We start from the raw sequence: 25,469 nt of genomic DNA on the forward strand, positions 1-25,469 counted from the left end.
TCAGAAATTGACCCAGAAGACTAAAAGCCTCACGTGATCCAATTTCCATCTGACTTTGCTGCTATTCCTTTTATTCATCTCTTGCCAGCTCCCCAGCAGTAGATATTAAAAACAGCTTTTCCAAAGCCTCTCCCTTGTCCTGAGACCCCAATTCTGGACAGCCCCACCCACCCCCTCTGGCTGCTAGGCATACAAATCGATCACCTCAGATGACTTCATCTTCCCTACCAGGCTCCACCACTCTCATTCTTGCTAGTTCCAGCTCTTGGCATTGGCACCTATTTGCAATTGGTAATGTCCAGGATTTCACCTAGATGAAGCATGGCATCCCCAAATCCTTGCCTTGACCATGACCTGCCTCCAAATGCCAGCCCCATGCTTCCAATCCCCTCACCCTGGAAATTCCCCCAGACATGCCTAGCTATCATGCCCTCAAATTACCCACCCAATTTCAGCTTCTCATACCATCATTCTCCCAGGTAACAAGGCTGTCAGGTGAGCACTGTAAAGGAGCAGAGAACTTTACAGGTGGCAAGGACTTAAGGGTTCATCTGTATCAGAGTCAGCAAACTTCTATTATAATAGTAAATATGGTCTCTGTTGTGATACTCAACTATGCCACTGTAACATGGCAGCACTAGAGGTAATATGTATACAATGGGTATGACTGTATTCCAATAAAACTACTTCAAGCCAGACAACCAATAGGCAATAACTTCCCACCACCTGATCTATATCACTATCCTAATTAGGTTCTCGCTAGTTACCTAATCAAATATTAGTTTTTGCTTATTTTTATGTCAGTATCAAGTACATTATTCTTTTAAAAAGTGGTTATTCATTATATGTAGCAACTCACCTTTGATCCAAATATCCCTTCACCAGTAGAAAGGCCTGATGGGGAACTAGTCGTGTCCACTGGTTTTCTCTGAAGCTGTACATTGAACACAGTGCCACACAGTTTGTTTTACAAATGATTTTTTCCCCTGAACTTTAGTCAATTGTCACCAATTTAATAATTTAGAGTGCCATTTTTCCAACTAGTAGACTGTTTTCTTCAAACAAAATCTTATTTGGAAACTCATTAAATGAAAAAGGCAAAGCAGAATGTGTGAAGCAGTAGATCAGGCAGCAGCCCAAAAACCCCCCAGCTGAGCTCCTTTTCTGGTATCCCTTACAGTGTCCCTTGAGGGGATATCCTTCAATTTTGTGACACAGAAGCCTCTAAGCTTCTTTTATCAATCATCTGTATCATGAAAAAGGTTTTGAGCCACTACCACCTTCCCCACTGCATACTCACAATCCTAGTATTAACAAATATCCCATGATACAATATATGATTAGGGTGAAGTTTATCATTTGTGAAAATGGATGTAAATCTAGAAATGGGATTCTTGACACGTCAGATCTTTTCTGGCTGACACACTGTCCAATGTGGCCAGAATGTCATTTTTTTTACTTTCAAACAGGGCAGATGAAGGACTCTGACCCAAAGAACTGTTAGCTCTGTCATTTTCCTGTTTATTTATGCTTATTTTTTAAAACTGTATTAACTCTAATCTTTATGATAATCTTTTAAAGCCACCAATTATTTAATTTTTTAGTTAAAACTAAAAAAAATGTCTGCAAATTCACTCAATTGAGCACATATAAACTCTAATATGCAGTACTAAGTTGACAGCAAATGAACTAGGGAGTGCCTATCACCTGGCCACACAATGGAATTCTGGGTTACCTGTCTCCTTTACTGTACAGGACATATGACCATCTAAGAAACCAACCAGTGAAAATGCCTGAATCACTCTATATTATCAAAAACTAGAGAACTAGTTAAGCTTAATATTTTTCTTTATGTCAGATAATAAAAATAAACAGTAGTTCTATATTTGGAGGCCACCACTGGGAAAAACCATTCGGTTTAAAGCAAAAAGAAAGAACCACTCCCTGATTAGTGGGAAAGGTCGACATTGACTTTTTATTCCGTTCACCCCTGCCCGAGGCCCTAAGCCTGCTGTCCAGCTGATACCACAGCATGAACACAGCAGACACTCTACAGCAAGCCGGGCCCCATCATGATGTTCTTAGATGCAGGGGCAGCTAAGGCAAACAGCAATCATCCTAGTGGTTACCTGCAAGTCATTTTGTGGGTTCCAGTCTGAATCAAATATGATGCAGGTATCGGCGGCTGTGAGATTGATGCCCAGGCCTCCCGCTCTGGTGCACAGAAGAAAGACAAAGCGGTCTGAGTCTGGCTTACAGAACCGGTCGATGGCTGCCTGGCGCAGGTTTCCCCGTACTCGCCCATCAATTCGCTCATAGGTGTATCTGAGGGGACCCAAATGAACGAAAGCCCAGGTGTTAATCATACTTCAATGAAGAACAGCAAACAACGCAGGAAGCTGTTGACCCACGGCCTTAAATCCCTCACTTCTAAATGTAGACCAAATGAGAGTAGTCTGCAAGGAATCCCTCCCGCCCACATAGGCAGCAGGGCAGACGCCAGAGACTGCGCTGCAAAACGTACCCCCCCAAAACAGGCAAACAAAAACCAAACCAAAACAAAAATATCAGCCACAAACTAAGGTCTAGAAGAACTGTAAACATAAAATAACAACCCCCACAGCCTGAACAACTTATTCTCCAGTATTTCCCAGTTTTTATTTGCACTGAATCTACTAAGAAGACCAGGAAAAACACATAAAAGCCTCAACTGTCTACTTTATGTAGTGCTCTTAATAAGGAATCAAAGTTCAAATCAGTGTGTAGCTGCTTTGGGGTAACTTGAGAATGGTAAGCAGACTGTACCAACAGGCAGTCCTTGTGCGTCTGGGCTGGTCATCTTCAGCCCGTCAGTTCTCCTGGGCAGCACACTTCCACACATATCCACAAGAAGGATATGAGCTGTGTTGGGGGCAGGGGATGACAACTGAGGACTTCTTAGAGGGAGAGAAAATAAGGAAGTACAGCTGGCTATCATTAAGAAGGCAAACACCTGTGTGGAAACAGGGGCGGAAAGCATAATGGGGAAGAGGATAAAAGGAAGGAGAACAAAACTGAAACTGCTATGGGAGTGTGTTACTATCTGTCCATCCAATTTAAATACACAGAAGGCATCTTCGTGATGGAATCATGTGATTAATACAGAATCAATAAAGTAGCAATATGGACAGCTGCTGATACCTTACTCTTTTCTTACGTACCCTGATGATGAATAAATTCACAAGGGGATGTTACCCAAGGCCCAATCCTGAACAACAAGCAGAAACTGGCTGGTAAAGCAGAACGAAAAGGAAAATAACAAAAGGACTAAGTCACCCTGCACCTAAAGAACATGAATCCTAACAAAAACCTTATCGGTAGCCCACAGTTTGGGAAATCAGATTTCTAAAACATCAGATGAATAACCAGTAAGAGAATAAGGATAGACACTCTAGGGTAGACAACTCTGTGTGGGGATGGCTCTAGAAAACAGAGCGAGCAACATAATCCTAACTTCCTTGAGGAAAAGGAAAATCCATATAGAGAAACCAGACCAACACAGGCCTCTAAGGGACACATATGAAGCAAAGAACCAAGTCTGAAAATACGTCTTCCTTCCACAAAGCCACAGTGCATCAACACCTGGAATTACAGGTGTAGATTTCCCCTTTTTCTTCTTTTTTAATGTAATGGACGTCAGTATAATATGTGGTACTATGGTAGCAAATAAAACAGGAGGTGGTGACTTAATAAAGGTAGAGTAGGAAGAGCTTGTGTCTAAGATAAAAGCAAAGGGTTCTATGTCTGGATTCTACAAAACCATAAGGCAGTTAGGTATAATGGTCATTACTATTTTTAATAGTCACAGGAATAATAACTTGATATGTACCATCCCATTTACGTCTCATGACAATCCTAAGGGCTGGTTTTATTATCATCCCCTCTGTATATCTGAGGAAACTTCAAAAACAAAAACAATGAAATTCCCCTCAGTCATTGAGCAGGTGAGTGAGCTGAACTGAGATCCTTTTAACTCAAAGTCCACATTCTTAACCAGTTTGCTATATGGCCTTCATAATGTATCCTACATTTCAATGCAGGAGGATGGAAAGACTGCCTGAAAAACTTAAAAGAGAAAATTAAAGGATAAAATAAGAAACACTGGTAAATTAGACCTGATAACTCTAGTGGAAATTGGCAGAAGAAACTCTAGGTACTGACATGGTTTTGATACCAGTACTCAGAATTCTGGGCATATGGTTGATGCAATGGAAGAAGCACAGGATTTGGAGTCAGAAGACAAGGTTGAGATCCAATTAAACAGGAGTTGCCACCACCTCCATCGCATGAGGACGATTAATGCTGAAGGCACCAAGGATTCCCCAGCTATCAGAGAGGAGCTAGATGCCCATGGATTGAGGGAGGCAGGGAATTAGCACAGCTTTAAGGACAAGGAGAAACCAATAAATAGCAATGCTATAACTCAACCACCACCCAGGGGAAAAATTCCCATACAATTATAGTGTTCTGCAAGCTATGACATAACAACAGCTTTAGAAATTGTGCAGGATGATTGGAATATTAATTCTCATTTCTATTATTCATTCAGTTTTGAGGGAGTGCTCTCAAAGAACACAAAGCTAAAAATCTATCCCATTATGTGACTTCTCTTAAACTGTTCCTCACCCACTCCCTTCTGAGCCAGATCCCTTGGCTATGCCCTTACCCCAGTATGAGAATATGGCATGAAATTAAACGGGAACAAAACCAAACTGACAGCTGGAGAGGCATCGAGGCTCGAGAACAAAGAAGATCTTGAGGGCTAGTAAGTCTGAATGAAGAAATCAGACATCAAAAAATTTTCCATAACACACATCAGTGTAGCAATTAACCCTCTGCGTCAACTGTATTTTGAACAAAGTCCCTGGGAGTTTATGTGGCTCATCAAACTGTAATTCTCAGTCACTGTCAAATTTCAACAAGAAGCAGGTGGCAGTCTGGAAAACCTGTGTGCTTTGTTTTGGGGAGGGGGGGCGGTGATGCATTTTTGGCACAACAGGAAATGCTGACCTCAGAAGGCCTGAAGGGAAATGAAAAACTTTCTCATCTCTCAGCAATAACTAGCTGGAAAACAAGGAATGAAAAAAAGAAAATCCCATTCACAATAGTTATACACATATAGAATACAGATTAGGCTCAAAGTAAGAAACATGCAGGACTTGGCAACATGACTCTAGGTGCCATGTTGGTTTGTTCACCATGCCCTAACACCTACAGAGGTTCTAACACAAGGCAGGTACCTCATAAATATTTATTGAAAACAACAGTGTATATAAAAGACCTGAATATGTGCAGAGTATCAGGTTCTTTAGTACTGAAAAGATATCAATCCTGTTCTACTAAATGTGTAAAAGCCAACCAAATCCCAGCAAATGGATAGATGTAGAAATACAAATATGCGTATGTGTGTATACACATACACATATATTTTTTTTCTGTAGTTGGGGATAACTAAATTTTTTTTTTTTATTTTTATTTATTTTATGATAGTCACACAGAGAGAGAGAGAGAGAGAGAAAGGCAGAGACATAGGCAGAGGGAGAAGCAGGCTCCATGCACCGGGAGCCCGACGTGGGATTCGATCCGGGGTCTCCAGGATCGCGCCTTGGGCCAAAGGCAGGCGCCAAACCGCTGCGCCACCCAGGGATCCCTGTAGTTGGGGATAGATGAAAAAAGAGTAACTCTGAAATTTACCTACAATAATACCTGAGTAAAGGAGTAGAAATACAAAGAATACAAAGGTAAGACACACACCCTGCATAGATAGTATCTCAGTATATTTTATGGACAATATTTTATATGACTGGAGGAAAAGATGTACTATAATGATAAAAAATTAGACACATTTGGAAGTAAATTAGATCTCCACCATTTACCAAAATTACAGAAAGACTAAAGATTTGAAATGTTAAAAAAAAAAATCAAAGAAATTCAGTTAAAGATTCTCAAGTGAGAAATAACTGAATTTAGGAGTGTTTGGGTGGCTCAGTCAGTTAATCGTCCAACTGTTGATCTCAGCTCAGGTCTTGATATCAGGGTCTTGAGTTTAAGCCTTATGTTGGGCTCCACACGCAGGGCATGGAGCCTACAAAAGAAAGAAAGAAAAAGAAAGGAAGAAAGGAAGAAAGGAAGAAAGGAAGAAAAGAAAGAAAGAAAGAAAGAAAGAAAGAAAGAAAGAAAGAAAGAAAGAAAGAAAGAAAGAAAGAAGAAAGAGGAAAGAAAGAAAGAAAAGAAAAGAAAAAAGAAAAGAAAGAACTTAATTCAATATTGCAGAATATCCAAAGGGATCGGGCACTGGTGGCACCAGGTAATCCTGAAAATGGGGAAGCAAAGAGTCTAAAACAGAGGAACAGCTGAATATTTGTGAAAGTATCAGCCTATAGATCACCCACTCCAGCCAGAGGGTAAACAGAAGACCTGTAACTCGCTCTACCCCACAGTTAGAGGTACTATACTGATAAAAGGGAAGAGCTAGAGACTGAGAATTCCCTAGTTCTCTCCATCCCTTCACCACAATTGGCTCCCAGTACAATCAAGTTCCCATCTTATAGGCAGAAGAGAGAAGAAAGACACCTTGAAATATAGACATTGGGACGTTCCTGCTGAATGGACAGTGTTCACATATAGGAGAGCCTATGATCTGAAGCACAGAGTCTCTGCTTCTGGAATGGAGTGGGAAGGTCCTAACACATCAACCCTCCAGCAAGTAACAACCATAAAATGGACAATATACAAAAAAAACAAAACAAACAAAACAAAAACCCACAAGTAAACAGGAAAACCAATCAGAGGACAACTGGAAAGTTGAGGAAAGGAGGCAGATTCTGGAGAGAAACAGAAATTTGTAGTTTTGGCCAAAGGCAAAGCCACCATTATGGTGGCAGAGGAGCAAGGCAGCTACAAACTTGATAAAAAGCCACTATCTTTTGGACCAGAGGCACCAGAGGAAGGAATCTAGGGCAATGAGTACTGCCAGAGGGTGAGAAGGGATCTACTGAAAGTAGAGACACAGAGACAGTGAACCCCAAATTCTGGCTACAGACTACCAAACACTAGCTAGACTGGCTGATCTCTCCAACTTACACATACTTGAGGAGGCTGAAGGCAGCTCAGCTGAGACTGCAGCTGCTGCCAACCAGAGACACTGACAGGATGTACATTCTGGGTCTCCCCTAGTGAACTGCCTCCAGATCAAACTCGCCATCTTCACAGTACCAGAGCAGAATCTTGCATCTCCACAACAAAGTATTCGCAATGTTCAGGGGGAAACACCAAAATTATGCAACAAACTTGTGTGAAGAAAAAGGAGAAACATGACCCATTATTAAGGTGTCAAGTCTAACATGTTATAATTAAAGCAGCTATTACAATTATGCTCAGGGAAAGAATGTATATAGTAAAGATAGGAAATCACAGCAAAGGAACACAAAAGTTAAGAATCACATGGAAAGCTTACAACTAAAGTACAATCTCTAAAAGAAAGCACTGGATGGGTGTAGTAATTAGCACAACGGAAACTGACAGAGAAAAGAATCAGAAGACAGATAAAAGAATTAAAAACAGACTGAAACAAATAAAAGAATAGAGCCTATGGACTGTGGAACAATACGAGAAGGTCAAACATACAGGTGATTGCAGTCTCACAAAGAAACAAAAGAATGGAGCAAAAGGAAAAAAAAGAAACTGAAGGAGAACTGGCCAAGCACTTCAAAGTTGGATGAAAGATAAACATTTACAAATTTAAGAAGCTCAATGAAATCCACACAGGATGAATGCCACACATCACAAACTGTTAAAAATCAAAAGACAATCTTGGTAAAACACCACATTACATACAAGGGAACAGGAACCTAAATGACCACAGACCTTCTTATCAGAAACCGTGGGCCAGGACACAGTGGAATAACATTTAAAAGTGCTGAAAGGAGAAGGAAAAAAAAAAAAAAAAAGGCCAACCTAGAGTTCTAACATGAAAAGGAGACAAACAAACAAAAAGAAAAAAAAAATCTGACTTGGAGAAAACAGACACTGTAGGAAGATTAAAAAATAAAACAAAATCCCTCTATGATGATTCATCTCAAAAAGGCAGACAATGCACCTCTGAAACAACCAGTTGAATGCTATGAAAATTGGTATTTTAGAGAACAAAATATTCCAGGAAATTGAAAATACAATTACATAATGAAAAAATGAAAACCTAGGGGTGGGAGGACAGAGTAGAAGAAAGAATCCCACCAAAGGTGTAGTAAAAGATAGTAAGACAGAGTGGAAAGAAAATCAAGTGACCGGTCTAGAAGGTCTGACATACAAATAACAGGAGTCCACAAAGAGAAAAAAGTGGAAGATAAAATACAAATTCCCCAGAACTGAAGGAACATAGATCTCAGATTGAGAAAGACCTGATCAGTAGCCAGTTCAACGGATCCCATACAAAGGACAGTTCAGTGTATGATTCCAGAGCACTGGGACAAAGAGGAAAAGTCAAAGCTTCTGAATAGAAAAAAACATGTCACATACACAGACCAGGAAGCACAAGGGCTTTGGACTTCTAAGAAGCAACAATGGAAGCTAGAAGACAGTGGACCAAACCCTCAAAATTCTGTGGGGAAATTACTTCTAACCTAGAATCCCAAACCCAGGCAAAGTGTTACTCAAGGAAGAGTCAACTGAAGATATTCCAGGGAGTATCAACATTCACTTATCATCCATCCTCCCTCAGAAGTTCCCTGAGGCCATACATGGGATCCACCAAGGAGGAGATTTCATTCAAGAGGGAAGGAAAGAAACGTGTCAGTGGGAAGGCAGGAGAGCACAGGTGGTGGTATGTTAGCAGGAGGGAAGAGCACCAGGCCGGAGAGGGTGACCATGGGTGGTCCTACCAGAGGTGGCTCTGAGCAGACGGAGTGGACACGCTTGAACACAAGAGGAGACTTACACAATCGAGGTGAATTTTGGAACCAAAGTTTTCATAGGGAAACAATGACAGGCAATCAAATAAAAAAAGAATTTTTAGTTTCAGGGGGAAAAAAAATTGTGCAAGAAAAAAATTGTAAGCAGCATACTAGATGGCTGGGCTGTCACTTAGCGTTTGCAGGAGTCATGTGGGGAGGAGGGGCAATGAGAGAAAACAAATGCTTATCTTCCATAGTGGGAAAAGGTAATACCCCAAACTAAAAATTATCAAGAAATTACAAGTACTAACATTATTTAGGTATAGCTATAAATACCAAAAGAAACAGTATAAAGAGTTTACAGTAATAGTTTCTGGGGCTGGGTGGGAAGGGTGCTATTGGGAAAGGTACTTTTTTGAAAGTCTAACAAAATAATTTGGCTCTTTAAAATATGTACATGTATAACTTTGCTGGAATAAAAACTAAATTAAAAAGAGAAAATTAATGATGATATTAAGGCCAGAAGAATCCTGTTTGATGCAGCTGGGGTGAAGAAACCACACCAAAAAAACGTAAAGAAAATACTTAAGAATATTTATTTGAGTGTGTGGTTGAGAGAGAGGGGAAGCCTTTTTAAGCCTATTAGTTTAAGCATTTAACCTTAAATTTAAGCACAAATAAGCATTTAAGTTTATTTAAAGCTGTTTTAAAATGCGAGTTTTGACTACTAGAAAACTTGAAACTTCTAAAAGTAAGATAAACAAACAAAAAAATCATACCCATAAACAAAAAGTAAAAAACAATACTAGGGAATAGTATGCTATATTCTTAAGTAAACAAGTAATTCTTATAATAAAAAGGCAAAGAGCAACAGAAAATGGAAGAACACGAATAAGCAGTTCACACACGCAAAACTGCAAATAGCTAATATATATGGAAAAATATTTACTCTCATTATTATTCAGAAATACAACTTAAGAGACCATAATTTTGGCTCACTGAATTAGCTAAGATTAAGTGGGGTATGGGGGAAAAAAGCAAGGGGAGAGAAAGCATTCTCGTACATTGTTGAAAGGCATAAAGCTAACAATATCTTTCCAGAGGTATTTTGGAAATATGTATCAAGTGCTTTTAAAAGTGTACATCAGAACTTAGCCTAAGGAAATAACTGGAAACATTCACAATGACCCTAAAGGGACAGCTACAGGGTTCCTTAAAATCCTGAAAAACTGGGAACATATGGTGTCATCAAAATCAGACTGCAGAAAATGAATTTTTAAAAAACTCATGATATATTAAATAAAAAGGTGAACTACAAAATAGAATGTAGAATATTAACAAATGGATGACAAAACTAAATGTTTGTGTGCACAAAATAGAAAAGATATTCCATCTTGTGTATGAGTGGGAGCTTGGAGCCAGTGGTAAGGTCATATATATCTGACTTTTCAAAGGAAATTTAATACTTAAATAATTTGAAAACAAAATGAGCAATAGATGATAAGGACAAAGAGCATAAAAGGGAGCTATGAGACATCTGTATTTGGTAAAAGTCTGTTTATTACACTGTTACCCATTTTGCAGGGGAGGTTATTTTAAAAAACAAACTGCGAGTCAGTAGTTGTATATATTTTGAAGAGTTAGATAATATATTTATAAGAAACAAGTTTTTGGCAATGGGTTCCTAATCTATAGTAAATTTATAAAATATGAAATTGCGTTAGTTTTGATTTACTCATACCTTCCCAAAGGAAAAAATTTTTTCTTTTCCCAAAGAAAAAAATAATACACATCTCAAGAATTCTCTACCTAAAGACCTCCACTGTAGGACTCTGAGGAATTCTTTTATGGTCTAATTTGATTCTGGAGAACGATTTATGTCACATTAAATGTCAGCGTATCCCACTGCTGAATGTGTCAGTTCTGTTAACACTTTTTCTATCAATTACATGTTATAACACCTAACAGGATTTTCAAGATCAGAATATTTAAGACAACTGTGATTTGCTGTGATTACTTTATGAAACCAAAGCTTTCCTTTAAACTTAGCAATGCCTAAACTAATAGTTTCTATGACCTTGAAAAGTCTTTTATCATTGTACAAATTCTTAAAAATCCATTTATCATCATTGGATCATTGATGTATCCCAGTGACTGGGAACGTAAAGTCCACTATATAAAGTGACAAATGTAGTGTCCACACAGAATCAAAACAACCCATATAACATAACACCACAGACTGTTTACCTGTGTGAGTGATGGAACTTAGGCTCAAGGAATTATAGGAGTATGAACAAGAAAATAGATTGGAATGCCACAGCTAGTGTATCATAAAACCTTAGAGGGTTTGCTGAGAAAGGACATAAAGTACACCCAATTTTTTTGTGAGCTGTCAACTTACACTCTTTTAGCAACTTGATACAGTGATGCTTTCCAGGTAGTATTTCTCTCATCATTATTAAGGGAGAAAAAAAAAAGTAAATGCATTATTTTCTTAACCTTTTAAGTAAAACAAGGGCTCCATATCAGAGGCCGTGAAATTCCCTTTAGGCAGTTAAAATTGGGCCTACTTGGTCACAGGATTTAACTCTGAATTTCAATCTTTAGGAAGAGATTACTTTTCTCCATGTTTGAATGCTTTGTTGTTGTTAAAACATCATTTTTAAATGAATCAAAAGGTACCCAAAAAAAGGAACTGCCTGCAGCATCTGATGCACAGCTTTGAAAGAAGTTCTCACCTTCTCTGGATGAGATAATCTTCTAGGATATCGAGACATCGCACCATCTGGGAGAAGATGAGTACTTTGTGACCACCTGCAATCAGCTTAGGGAGCAGTTTATCAATCAGCACCAGCTTCCCTGCTGCTTGAATCATGGCCTGCAGCTGAAAGTCAGGGGCATCAGGGCTGTGAGTTTTTCGGAAATCTTCCAGAATTTTCTCCTCTGCCCCTGAAAAGGAATGGAACAAAACTATTCCTTGAACAAACTCTGAGGGTAAAAACTGCTTTTTGCTCTACAGATCCTATAAGAAATGAAATGAATTTCTAGATCCAGACCAACAGTCCAGTGAGGCGATGCTCTGTGTGCATACTTTGTGCCTTCGGCAGAGGGTTCTGCAGTGGCACCAGGGCCATTTTGCAGAGAACACAGGTGCTTTTGCTTTCCTGGGAAACCTTACCAAGTAGAGAAAGAACTGGAGATACCAAGCTGAATCATACAAGTAAAGAAACCTCTACAGAAAGGTGACAAAAGGACAAACCTATTGATATCATAAAAACTAGCTGTAAGCAAATTCAAGCTACAATTTGATGTAGAATTTTATCAGAAAGTTTTATTGTTAAAAAAAAAAGCTTCTGATGTGTTCTCTAGTTAGTATAATTAACTGTTAATTTATCTGCAGAGTTTTAATTTGATTGCATCACGATCATTTATTCAGCTAAGTAATACAATTCCCTGTCCCAAAGTGCACAGTATGTGCTGGACTGCAAGTAAATACAGGATAGCAGATTGATGAGTGCTGTCCATCCTCTGATGGCAGAGAGTTGGTAGAGAAATTAGCTTTGTGCACTCACTACCAGATGGCTTACCCAGATCCACCAACCACTCTGAGCCCCATACATCATAGAAAAGCATACATATATCCTAGCATTTAATGGAACTCAAAACATAGGACTGCTGGTTATCATTAGCTTCTGGCAGAGGCCCACTGGCAGTCCTGAGCTGCTCCCTGCTTCCCCGACTCACCATTGATCAAGTAGGGATGGTTACAGCACTTTCTCAGCTCCATCATGGTGTTGATGAGATTGGGCATGTTGTGCTGATTTGCACCCTTGGTCAGGAAGGAAAAGTTCTTCTCCAGGATGGCACGGTAGTACTTTTTCTGGATATTGGTCAGCTCTACTTCAATGATCGTCTCTTGCTTGGGAGCAAGGTTCTTTTCCACATCATCTTTCAGCCGCCGAAGCATCATGGGTTTTAGGATAGATTGCAGTTTCTTCACCTGTCCAGGGAAATGAGACCTGTTCACCTGCCCATATCAGATTTTAATGGTTGATTACTGAGGTATTCCAACTTTTACCACACTCTCCTGGGCATCTAATCATAGTATGGTGGTAGTAGATGCAATGAAAGATCATGACTGATCCCTAAACATGGGGAGTTTATAATTGGACCTCAAGAAAAAAAGGGATCCAGTTTTGGGACACCTGGGGGCTCAGTGGTTGAGCATCTGCCTTCGGCTCAGGGTGTGACCCGGGGTCCTGGGATCAAGTCCCACATCAGGCTCTCCACATGGAGCTTGCTTCTGCCTATGTCTCTACCTCTCTCTGTGTGTCTCTCATGAATAAATAAATAAATAAATCTTTAAAAAAAGGGTGGGGGGCGCCTGGTTTTAATTCCCAAACAGTCACTGAGAACCTAGGTGGCAACCTTACAAGAGATAAAGGGAGAAAGATATAAAAGACAGTACCTACTCTCTAGGATGGAGAAAACAAACGCCTCTCAATCCCGCCCACACTGTGCAGCCATAACCTGAGGACAACTTTAGCTATAGGAGGGACAAGTGACACATTACACTTAATGCTGAGAGAACAAAGTAAAAAGTAGAGGCAGTTGAGGGGTGGACAAAATGTGTGAAGGGGGCTCAAAGGGGGTAGTTACTTTCCATTACAAAATAAGTCCCAGGAATGTAATTTAGACCACAATGACTACAGTTAATAATACTGTGTAACTGAAAGCAGCTAGGAGACGAGATCTTAAAAGTTCTCATTACTAGAGAAAAAACGGTGGCTACATATGTGACAAATGTTAACTAGACTTATTACGGTGATCATTTCATAATATGTACATGTATCGAATTATTATCATGCACACCTGACACTAAATTTACAGGTCAATCATATTTTAGGTTTAAAAAATAAAAAAAGAAGAAGTAGAAGCACTCTGGAAGCAGACCCCTCCTACAGCTTCTAAGTAACAGCAGCAAACATGTTGGTGTAGCAGCATGTAGGGAATTGATGCTGTAAGATGAGGTCTCTCATGCCATCACATGAGCTGTCATCTCAGGGGCACTTTGAACTGACAGTAGTAGTCTTTGCTATGATTTGTCTGTTCTCCTAACAGCTCAGACCTGGACAGCACATCTCTATTCACCTGACTGCACTGGCAAGGTGACTTGCTTCCTCTCCCAAGAAGACAATGACAGACAAGGGATTCAAAAACCAAGGCGCCTGACTTAACCCTGAGCTAAAACATGAGACCTGTAAGATTAATCCTGGTGGACAAATAAAATAAGGAAGGGCAAGTGCAAAAGACTGAGTTTTAAGTTATAAAGGGCTGTTCAAAAATGTTTTAGGGTACATCTGGGTGGCTTAGATGGTTAAGTGTCTGCCTTTGGCTCAGGTCATGATCTTGAGGTCCTGGGACTGAGCCCCATGTCAGACTCCCTGCTCAGCCGGGAGCCTGCTCTCCCTATCCTTCTGTCCCTCCCCTTTGCTTGTGCTTTTTCTCGCTATCTTTGTCTCTCAAATAAATCTTTTTTAAAAAAATGTATTAAAAGGGGTACATTCTGCATAAAAAAGTTGTGTGCAGAATCAATGCTCCTGAAAAAAAATACAAAATGACTTACAGACAGTGATTTAGCAGAGTCAACAGAACAGATTTTAAACAATGATGAACATGCTTAATTTGGAAGCTGATACATTTTGGAACTTTTTTTTTCTGTGATTTAAAATATAGACATTTGATGCCCTTTTTAAAGTTTTCTCCTAACTAACCGCAACCTTAAATCTAACCCATTTCTGGGACCTTGATTTTATCGACCACGGTACTTAGGAATCTATCCCCCAAGTGGATTAGGAATTACTATATAAGATCCCAAAGGGAAAGACACACGTAGATAATTATTAAAGATATGGACAAATGTCAATCTGCCACATGCTGGGTTCAGCTTTGCCCTTCACTTGGTTCATACCTTGAATCATTTAGAGTATACTATATGCCAGACACTGTGCTGGTCAATACAACAAACACAACCTGGAGAAGAGGTGGGCCTTGTCCTCAAGGAGGTCATTGTCTAGGAAGAAGAAAAAATGCATACCACAAAATAAGTGCAACGGGAGAAGAGGACACATTGCTAATGGTCCAAAAATGGAGAGAGGGTTGGGAGCTGGCTTTTGAAAGATCAACAGATACTGCAAACGTAGAGAAGTAGAATGAAGCTGGATTATTCACTGCCCTCAAAGTCTGACTTGCCACAGAAGTAGAAACAGACTGGAACCACAGAATGTACTCCTCACATCTGTTAGTGAAATTCCCAAACCTTCTCAGTTCCCCAATTCTCTGCCCCAACCCACTCTCACACCATTGCTAGGTTAATTTAGCATAACTAATTATGTCATCCCTGCAATTAAATCTTTGCATTGCTTCCCTAATACCTCTCAAATACTTCAAGCCATCTTTCAAGACCTTCCCATGATATAACCCTCACCCTCTCTGGCCTCATGCTCCACAATTCATCGACACAGTTTCCAGCTCAACCAGATGATTCCCTACAACCGAATAAATTCCATGGCTGATTATGCCAGGTGTTTTTTTTCTCCTGTGCAAACCAGTCACCATCTTTTCTCTCTCCACAACAGAAAATATACCCACCTTTCAAAGTCCCATTTCCAAATTGCTCTCTGTCCACAAAGGCTTTCCCAATTCCCAGAGGTGACCTTTTCTCTTCTAAAATCTCCAGTTCTATTACTTGTTCCTCTTATAGCATTTCAACTTGTCTGGCTTACTTCCATAATTTCTAGTCAAGATTTCTACCCATCGCATATAATAGATACTTATTAATGTTGGCTGTTCTGATTTAGCTTTTAGTCCAATAAGATGGATTCAGGACTAGATCTCTGAAAACCAATCTGGTTGATTTGGACAAAATTGGACTTACCAACTCTTCTAGTATATGACTGCCTTCTTTTCCTCACTACCTGTGTAGTTTGTTATACTCAGGAAGATGAGCTTGGGAACATGTTGCAGGATGTAGGAGGAAAGATGAAGGATGAGGAAAGCAGAAGAAGGCACCACGCTCCGGAGTTCAGGGTGAAACAAAATCACTGAACTCACATGTGAGATCAATGAAGGCAAGAGGCCTGATATGCTAATACAGGGTATTTTGGATGTTGATTCATTTATCCTCCAGAGTAGTAAGAACTTCTAATGATCAGTTTACCCTCCCCGACATAAAAAACAAATTAAATAAAGGAGGTAACGCTCTTTTTAGCAGAGATGTGAGGTCTTGCTAATGCCTATCCCTACAATGGCTTGTTCTCTCCTTGATGGTGGAGGTAATCACCACATTATCGTCAATCCTTCAGGCCCTTATTTACCTGTTCCTCTGTTTTCAAATCTCCAAATTCCTCCAAGAAAGCAGTCTCTGAAGGAAACTGTGATGGCTCCAGAAAATTCAGCAAGCTGAAGAGCTCTTCCACAGAGTTCTGCAAGGGTGTCCCAGTGAGCAGCACTTTGTGTTCCTGCACAAATTAACAGTACAAAATGAGCAATATTTGAGCCACCAAAACAGTATGCTTTGGGGGGTGGGGGGGATCAAGCCAGGGCATTCTGTACTCACTTTGGGGCAATTAGGTTTTGTTTTAATGAAAAGATAGGATGTCACCATTTCATGGTCGGTATAGTCAATAAAAAGATAAACATTCCTTTTACATCATTGATTCCAGCAGCAATTTCACGTTAGTAAAAGCAACATTCATTCATTATTACTACCCTCTACATACTGGGCATTGGGCCAAGGCTATCATCCTTGGTACCGGATCATTCAAGGTCTTAGAAACAAGCCGAAACACCTTACATATCCAGGTCACAAATTTCATGCTATTTAAGGCTACCCTGGGTCCTCTTGGGAATCTATTTGTGGCAAAGGTCCAATTGTTGACCCAGTTTGTAACAAAAAAACCCTTCTGATTCCTACACTATCACAGGTATAGAAGGCAAAAAAAAAAAAAAAAAGAATAAACAGACTCTGCACAAGTTAGCTACAATGCAGAATGGCTACAGAATGCTTCCATACTGAATAGATGGAACCTGTGTTAATGTAATGAGCTTGCTAGCTCTCACCAGGGCCATGAGCTTTAGACCCTCCAGAAGTTTGCAGTTCCTGTTCTTCAATCTGTGGGCTTCATCAATGATCACACAGCTCCAGTGAATCTTTTTCAGCTCCGGGCAGTCTGCCAGGATCATCTCAAACGTTGTGATGACAACATGGAACTTGAAGACTCCTGAAAGGGGGTTTCCCTGAGGGTGACACAATGGAAGGTGAAGCTTTATGTCATGACTACAGAATTCAGCTAATGTGCTCCCAATAGAAGCAGAGGAGGCAGGACTGTAAAATGCTAGAGCCTAGGTAAGAGAAGCCAGTAAGCACTGTACTTCCTTGTTTGCGGAAAGAGAATATATAAGGATGAACCAGCTATTTAGACGAGAGAGAGACCTCATTGCATCGATGAAACACAAGTAAGAGACACGGGCTCTCACAATGGCCAGACTTGTGAGTAAATATGGAAGACACTGCAAGGAAGCTTTTTATTTATTATTTATTAATTGCCATGGTAAGGGGCAGCCCTGGTGGCTCGGCGGTTTAGCGCTGCCTTCAGCCCAGAGCCTGATCCTGGAGACCCGGGATCGAGTCCCGCGTCGGGCTCCCTGCATGGAGCCTGCTTCTCCCTCTGCCTCTCTGTCTCTCTCTCCGTCTCTCATGAATAAATAAATAAAATCTTAAAAAAAAAAATTGCCATGGTATTGATTCACACACACCCAGCCAGGGCTGGTCTCAACAACGCAGAGCCTGAATACCCAAGGAGATCTCCTTTGCTCCTATTCAGATATGGTTAATTTTACCTTGTAACTGGGGTTCCAGCCCAGGTTTCAATGTAATGTTCCTGACTGGCCTGGGATAAGAGGCACTGGGCAGGACACATCTTTGTCTTTTACCTATCTTAGTGTTACCAAAACATTTAAAGAGCAGAGCCGCATACCATGTTAGAGCATGTCTTAAATTTCTTCTAAGTGTCTCCTTTTGCTGTTAATGAAATCCGTGGGGGAGAACACTGACTTTCCTCTGATTAGATTCATTTAATTTTCACCTTGCTTGATAATAAAAACCAGTGGCCCGGACAAACCAGCAGACTCAGTAAAGTGACTATAAGTAACAAACCCCCCAACCCCATGTCCCCCAATTAGTGTGCTTTTAACAATTTGAATCCTGTCTTCTCTTTATCCTTCCCTGTTAAATGTGTTAACATCCCCTCCAAAACTCCCTGGCTAGGAATCCATCCTCTGTATACTAATTCTTCCACTCGCTTTTTTTCACTGAGCATATAACAAGTCAGATAAAAAATCTTCTGCATGTAGAAGCAACTTCATAAGCCAACTATGAAGCCAAGCTTTCAGTATCCTAAAAAGAGCCTCTGGAATTTTTTAGAGAGTGGAAAGCATGCCCTACAAATCCTATGCTTATCACAAACTAAACTGCCAAGGGGGAGCAAGAAGTCTGCCTCAATAAACGTAAGACTCTACAAAGTCAGTCAACAGTAACTCAAGGTTCAGGGCATTAAAACTCCTGAAGACAAGTGACAGGAAGGCTGTTTGAAATGATGACATCAAGCTGGCACCAGGTCTGAGACCTGTGTAAGACTCACCTGTGCATCTCTGTATACCATCTCATACTGCTGGATCATCTGCCTGCTGATCTGGCTGCCATGGTACACAATGGCATTCATCTCTGTCCATGTCCTGAACTCCCGCTCCCAGTTTGTGATGGTAGAGAGTGGGGCGATGATGAGGAATGGGCCGTGGATTCCCCGGAGGAATATCTCTGAGAGGAATGTGATAGACTGGATGGTTTTCCCGAGGCCCATCTCATCAGCCAAAATACAATTTTTTCTGCAGAGATTAAGAAATACAGATAATTCATCATCAATATAGGAAAGAGGTAGAGGTTGGGTATAACTAAAAAGATACTTTAGAAGCACACCTGGACTTGAAAGGTCATCAGTGAAGGGCCTTCTCAGCATTTTCCACAGATGCAACTGAGGCACATTTTTAGTCTTATGCTTTATACCCTACCTACTTCCAAAAAGGAATTAGGGCAACTTGGGAGAAAATATAGGAAAGAGGTCCATAGAATATAAACTGAAAATACTAAAAATTAAAGTAATAGATACAATGAGGAAAAAAATTTGCTTTAAAACTAAGCCAATTTCTGTATCTGACAAACTTCATGGAAGTCAATGCAAAAATAAAAAGAGAAGTCATTGTGATTTTCCTTGTCCATTTTTTGTGTCAGAGGATAAACTTTTAACTCACAATTTATTTCTCTAAGAAATAAATTTCTTATAGAGTAAAAATGTTGGTCTCTTTAGTGGCCCAGAACTCCAAACTGCACAGAGCTGACACTCGGAGGGTGTGGCCCCCCTCAATCTCACTCCTCACTGAACAGAATGCACTGGAAAACTCAGGTGAGCAGTGCTCCAAGGGGCTGTGTGAATAAGTGGCACAGGCTTCTAGGACACAGGTTACCAGGGTCCCATCTTGTGTGTTCTCCACTACGGTATGCTATCTTTAGAATCCATACTAGGGTACACAGTAGAACATTATAAAAATTTCAAAGTTCATCTGTTTCATGTAGATTGTGATGGGAACTGAAACATGGAAGAGTCCAAAACTGAGTGGTACAGCTCAAGTCTATAATATCTAGGGCTCACAAACAAGTAGCAGAGTTGGGGCTATAATCCAGATCCATTTCCTTTTAGACCCAATTTTTTTCTAAAGACTCAGAGATAATGATCTTTTGGATTTTGCTTCCTCTAGGTTGGGCCTAACCTTTTGGGAAGAATGGCAAAGAAAAAAGCAGCACAAAGTCAACAATGTCTAAAACCATTCCTTGTGGTTGGAATGTGGAGTCTTGGCATGCCTCATATACATATACAAAGATTACTACCCTAAACACACGGCCAGGTTGCACTCTCTTACCACCTTGCTAGCTACTGCTGCTCTAAACAGGCAAAGGCGACAATCTACCCCCAGGTACAAACACCTGGGAGGATAAGTCCGTGAAGATAGCACTGGTTCTGGTTCCTCACCTGTTATACCAGTTAAAAAGAAGCCAGTTCATCCCCTCCAGCTGGTACTCCCGGAGCTGGTTACTGTTCTTATACTCTCGCGACTTCTCCAGTTTCTGCCAGGAATCTGAAGCAGGCCGCTCCTAGTGGAGGAAGGCAGAGAGAATAAAATACACAGAGAATGATGTTTGAGGATGGATAACATGAATAGGGACACAGGATAATAATGGGAAGGTGGCAAGTCTCAAAGCACTGTCCTAAAGCTAGCTTCTAGCTGCTTTAGGTGTGTACACACACATACCCCCCACCCCCGATATAAGGCAAGCCCCTATCTTTTCTAGATTTCACCAGATTAAACTTAGAACATCCCTATAAAATTTGCAAGTAATTAATGAAGAAAAGAAACAGATTCACCTACAGTCTTGTTTAGTATTATACTGTTTTACCCAGACTCCTAGATGTCACTCTCACTTACACTTCCATCTCCCTACAAACCAAAAGTAGTCAGGTGTTTTTGGTTTCTATACATAATTTCTCTTCGTATTTTCTTTGTGCGTATGGCATCAGTTCAGGAAAGTATGGTAGGTCAAATATTTCACTGATTAGTTCCTAGAGTCAGTATAAGGCAAAAAGCCTATAAAATCAAAAATGCAAATTCCTTAAACACCCCATAAACATAATAGCAGTCTTATTATTTTATTTTTCCATATGAAATACTGATTTCTAAATATAATCAATCTTTTATTTATATGAAATGCCATGTTCATCACATACTAAATTTCAATATATCCACAGAGCTCCATCTAGATTCTTCGTTTTGTTCCATTGTACTGTCTAGTACTGCAATAAAACCCAATTTTTAAATTATTAAAGCCTTTTATCTGATTAGGGAGTTATTTTTCAAAAAATGTCTCAGCTATTCTATCTTATTCACTATTCTGTATAACTTTAGAATCAATTTGTCAAGTTCTCTTAAAAATCTCATTGAAATTTCAATTAACCAGGGGAAAATTTCTTTTAAAGATTTTCTTCATTTATTTGACACAGAGAGAGAGCACAGCAGGCAGAGGGAGAAACAGGCTCCCCATGGAACAAGGAGCCCAATGTGGGGCTCGATCCCAAGACCCTAGGATCCTGACCTGAGCCAAAGGTAGACACTTAACCGACCAAGCAACGCTGGTGCCCCAATCGGAAGAAAGCTTAAATCTTTAGGTGTGGAGACTTCCCATCCAAAAATTTTAATTATTTAGATTTTATATTATTTGGACATAGACTTGGTTATTTTGTTTATAGACAAACTGAGCCCCCAAATTAACAGTTTATAGTCTTAAAAATTCCTAGCTATAGCTATAATTACAAATGAGAATTTTGAGACTGTAACTTTTCTAAACAGTTTTAGTCTTTGGTAATTCTGCTCTGGAGTACAATACCGTTTATAACTGGAATTCCTTATTAACTAAAATTAAGCAATTTGCACGTGAAATTAACAATATATCCCCAATTACATCATTGATATTTGGAGGTAAGTGCAATCTGTCCATGACCTTTCAGAAAAATACACATCACAGCTTTCTATAAAATTACTACAGCCACAGTTAGGCTAAGCCCTTTAAAATAGGACCCAGCTGAAATGTAATACTAGTGTATTATACTAAGTGTATTAGTGTATTAGTAATACTAGTGTATTATTACTAAGGTAGAGATACAGGTGCTTTTAAAATAAGGGAGAAAATAATTTTTTTTATGTAAGAAAACAATGATTTTAAAGAAAATCTTTTAAGCAAGGTATTCCTATAAAACCCCTCTTGTTCTGTTCCCTTAAAGAAATTATGTTCTTCTTAACTCACAGGAACCAGTGTGGTTCCCCTAAAGTCTATGTACCCCTTTAATCGGGCATGCTCCCCTACTGCACTAGATACTGTGGGGAGACTTTCTGGAATGTTCCTCCAGTGATTTAAGTGACTCACTCTCAGCACTGTAAGTACCAGAGGATGGAATTTCACTGCAGATTTTTACTTTGCTGCCTTGGTGGCACTCCAAAAGCAGAGGCATCACTCTCCTATCCAGTCTCTCCCCTGGGTTTCCCTTTCCCCAGGGCTAAAGGGTTTAGTTTAACATCACCTACTGGCCAGAAATTTCAGCCATCTGAGCACAAGACCTGAAATCAGCTGGTTGTCTCCTAAGGGGTACAGACTACAGGAAACCACTGACACCAGGGCCCCACAACCCTCAGTGGCTACTTAGCTAACTCAAAGGAGGAGAAGGGACTCTGAGTCTCCACGGTGGGTCCTGCCTATTGAAAGACTGCTCCAACTTTGCACAATCGTCATGGACAATGTCACCTCTTGTTTTCTAAAAATTCCATATTTTACCTATACGTAACCAATTTTTATCAAAAAGTTTTCAAGTATAGGATGTCCTATTTGTGTCAACTTCAAAGCCCGAGTAAGATCCCTTAAAAAAAAATTATTCAGGTAAACTCCTGTTTGGAGCTGGTCCTTAAAAAGATAGCTTTAGTTATATGATCAGCTACCATTCTAAGTTAGAAGTTTTGAGATAAAATTTCAAAATGTGCATTTTAAATGAGAGAACAAATAACTGAGAAACAAAGAGACAAGTGTGAAATAATACCATGGTTCACTGAGAGATGAAAACAGCAGCATCGCAATAGCAAAATAGTAAAGGAAAAGTAAAACTGCCTGAAAACACTTGAGAATTCATATTCTTGCCAAATGCATGTAGTCAGTCTGAGGAAATAAGTGGGATTCAGGCTGAGAGAGTATCCTCAGCCTGAGAATAGAATCCTCAGAGAGATTCTATCCTCAGAGAGAGAATCCTGATTACTTTGAGATAACATACAATTAGCTTCAGAATGGAAATGCCCTCCTCTCTCTGCCCCACACTGGTTTGTTCCTGCATTGTGCCACATGTCCCCATCAGTCTGGTGCCATGTATGTCCACGCACGCACATGCCTCTTCCATTAATCTGTGAGCTCCTGGGGGCTGGGTGTGCACTCTCTTATTATATGTCACTCAAGAGTCAGCCAATGGCAAGATGTTGAACAATGATGAATTAACAACAGACAATAGTTGTAGGAGAGGACTGAAAGAGAAATTTATTAATCAGTCAAGTGGACAAAAAACCATTAAAAACTATATAGATTTCTAATCACAGTTCTGCACCTCAAGATTCCTCCAGACACTTCATATGCCAAAAAACAAAAACTAAACACCGCTTTTGAGTGGACTCTGACAGAGATCTAAGTTCAATGTCAAGCTCTTATCTCCTAAGCCTACTTTCCTGGGACATAATAACAACGATAAGTAATGATAAGGAGTTGGATAAGGGTTTTTCATATAAAAGTGGTGACTTTTTAAAAATAGAAACTTACCATTCCAGTCTACAGCCATATTCAACAACTCTGATTCTCTTCCCGAGTCACATCTTAATCAGGCTCTATCCTAAGTCTACATCCTTTTATTTTATTATTATTTTTTTTTTGTAGTCTATATCCTTTTAATTATTGACATTCCATATACAACTACTTGTAGGGTTCCCTGCGACATTTATGCAGCTGGGTGGGATTAATTCAGAATCAGAAAAACAAACTGATTAAATAAGTGTATTTTGAAAACTTATGTTCCCTCTGTGAAGCCCAGGTATCTATAGATAAAAGATAGTTCTTCCCCTTAAGAACATTCCAATTGAGAAAAGCAAAGGATAAAAACAAAGAAAAAAGATCACTGATGGAACAAGAGGTAATAGGAAACAAGAAAGACCCTAAGAATTTATTGAGCTTCTTTCCCAAGTCAGGTATTTCTTACATGTTCTAAATTATAGACTCCACACAGCACCACATACCAAGAAATCTAAGCTTGTATTTAAGGTTCATAAGTGTCACACACATCAAAACAGGACCTAATGGTGACAGAGTGCTAGCAAAATATGATTTGGGTAGAAAAACACCCAAACTGCAAGTTCAATGGAGAGTACCCAAAGGTTAAGACACCCCCAAATAGCACTTCTGAGCACAGCCCCACAGACATCCAGGACTGCTAGTTCATAAAGTTACATGTTACAACATGTGCCAAACTGGGATATGGATACATTACCACATGCTTAATTTCAGGGAGAACTTGAAGAGACTCGAATTCTTTAACTTTTGCAGGATCTACATCTTCCTCCAGCTCCCATGTGCTTTCTTCATAAGGCAGAGAGCACCACTTCACCAAGTAATGCGTCACTTCCTGGTGAGAGATAGGAGAGGAATTTATGTTCAACTAGATTAAAGGGGTTGATCATACTCTGGCCAACCTCTGAAAAACCCACCCTATCACAGATCAATGCCATTAAAATAGACCACATGTTAACAAAACAAGCAAAATATGTAGTAAGAAGGGAAGGCTCCATAGGCGAGTCAAAATGATGGAACACCCACCTCTCCTGTTTCTGCATCTTTGGTGTGGGCCACCTCCAGGACGCGATCAACTTCTACGTAGTCTGGGTTGAACAAGTCTTCATCAGGCTAGTACAAACAAAGGAGAAGAATGAGAAAGCATCCCTCTTCCCTCAAAACCAACATCCTAGGTTTCATCTGTAAGTGACTTCCCACTCTGGGCATATCAAGAAACACAGAATGGAAGGGGTAGCTTGAGAATAAAAGTCACAGCACAGACTTTCTTCACTGTCCCCAAATCCTGCTCTCTGTGACTGAATTTATAGGTTACACCATGGCCAGAGTCACTCTCCTAATGGTCATTATAGTACTGCACAAAAATCAGCCAAGGATTCCCTTTTTCTTACTGCTTCTCATCCCAAAGATAACCCTTGGAAACTGAGAATAAGTTGCTTTTTCTTCTTTATAGCAAAAATAGTAGCAAACACTGGAATGAGGCATGAGGGGAGTTTTTGGGGGTCCAATAATGTTCTATCTCCTGATCTAAGTGGCAGCTACACAGGTGTGTTTATTTTGTAAAAATTCACTGACCTGCACTCTTAGAATTTACCTTCATGTACATTATGCTTCCCCAAAAAATGTACTTACGAAACAGTAAGTATTCCTTGGAAATATTTAACCTATGTCTGGAGTAATGCTAGCTAAGTGCTTTAAGTCTCAAAACTACTTTATGAACTAGTTGCCATAACTACTTTACAGATGAGGAAACTGACTCAGAGAAGTTAAATAAGTAATGTGACCAAAGCCCACAGAGCTGTATGAACTGGAATGCTTACCCAGGTCTTTCTTACCCAGATGCCCTCCTCCTGGACTACCAGAATGTTCTTATTGTCTCTGTGGCTGGAAGGCACTTTGGGGGCTATCTAGTTTCATCTTCAACACAAGAATACTTTTTATAACATCCCTGGCAACCCTCCCTCAGATTCCATTATTCTCTATTTGGGAATTTACTGCCTCTA

At 39.9% G+C, this 25,469-nt stretch overlaps 1 protein-coding gene across 5 annotated transcripts in view; it reads right to left on the minus strand.

Moving 5' to 3' along the window:
• CHD6 (chromodomain helicase DNA binding protein 6) overlaps positions 1–25,469 on the minus strand; it is a 203,915-nt gene that overhangs the window by 71,586 nt on the left and 106,860 nt on the right. For all 5 annotated transcript variants that reach the window (XM_077873187.1, XM_077873189.1, XM_077873188.1 and 2 more), the window contains 9 exons: positions 24,493–24,579; positions 24,167–24,301; positions 20,075–20,196; positions 18,632–18,875; positions 17,052–17,228; positions 16,307–16,450; positions 12,675–12,930; positions 11,669–11,879; positions 2,130–2,325 (listed from right to left, as the gene is read on the minus strand). In XM_077873187.1, the coding sequence (XP_077729313.1) occupies positions 2,130–2,325; positions 11,669–11,879; positions 12,675–12,930; positions 16,307–16,450; positions 17,052–17,228; positions 18,632–18,875; positions 20,075–20,196; positions 24,167–24,301; positions 24,493–24,579 (1,572 nt within the window). The remainder of the gene's footprint in view (positions 1–2,129; positions 2,326–11,668; positions 11,880–12,674; positions 12,931–16,306; positions 16,451–17,051; positions 17,229–18,631; positions 18,876–20,074; positions 20,197–24,166; positions 24,302–24,492; positions 24,580–25,469) is intronic.

The sequence above is a fragment of the Canis aureus genome, chromosome 26 (assembly GCF_053574225.1).
Source record: "Canis aureus isolate CA01 chromosome 26, VMU_Caureus_v.1.0, whole genome shotgun sequence".
Classification (NCBI taxonomy): domain Eukaryota; kingdom Metazoa; phylum Chordata; class Mammalia; order Carnivora; family Canidae; genus Canis; species Canis aureus.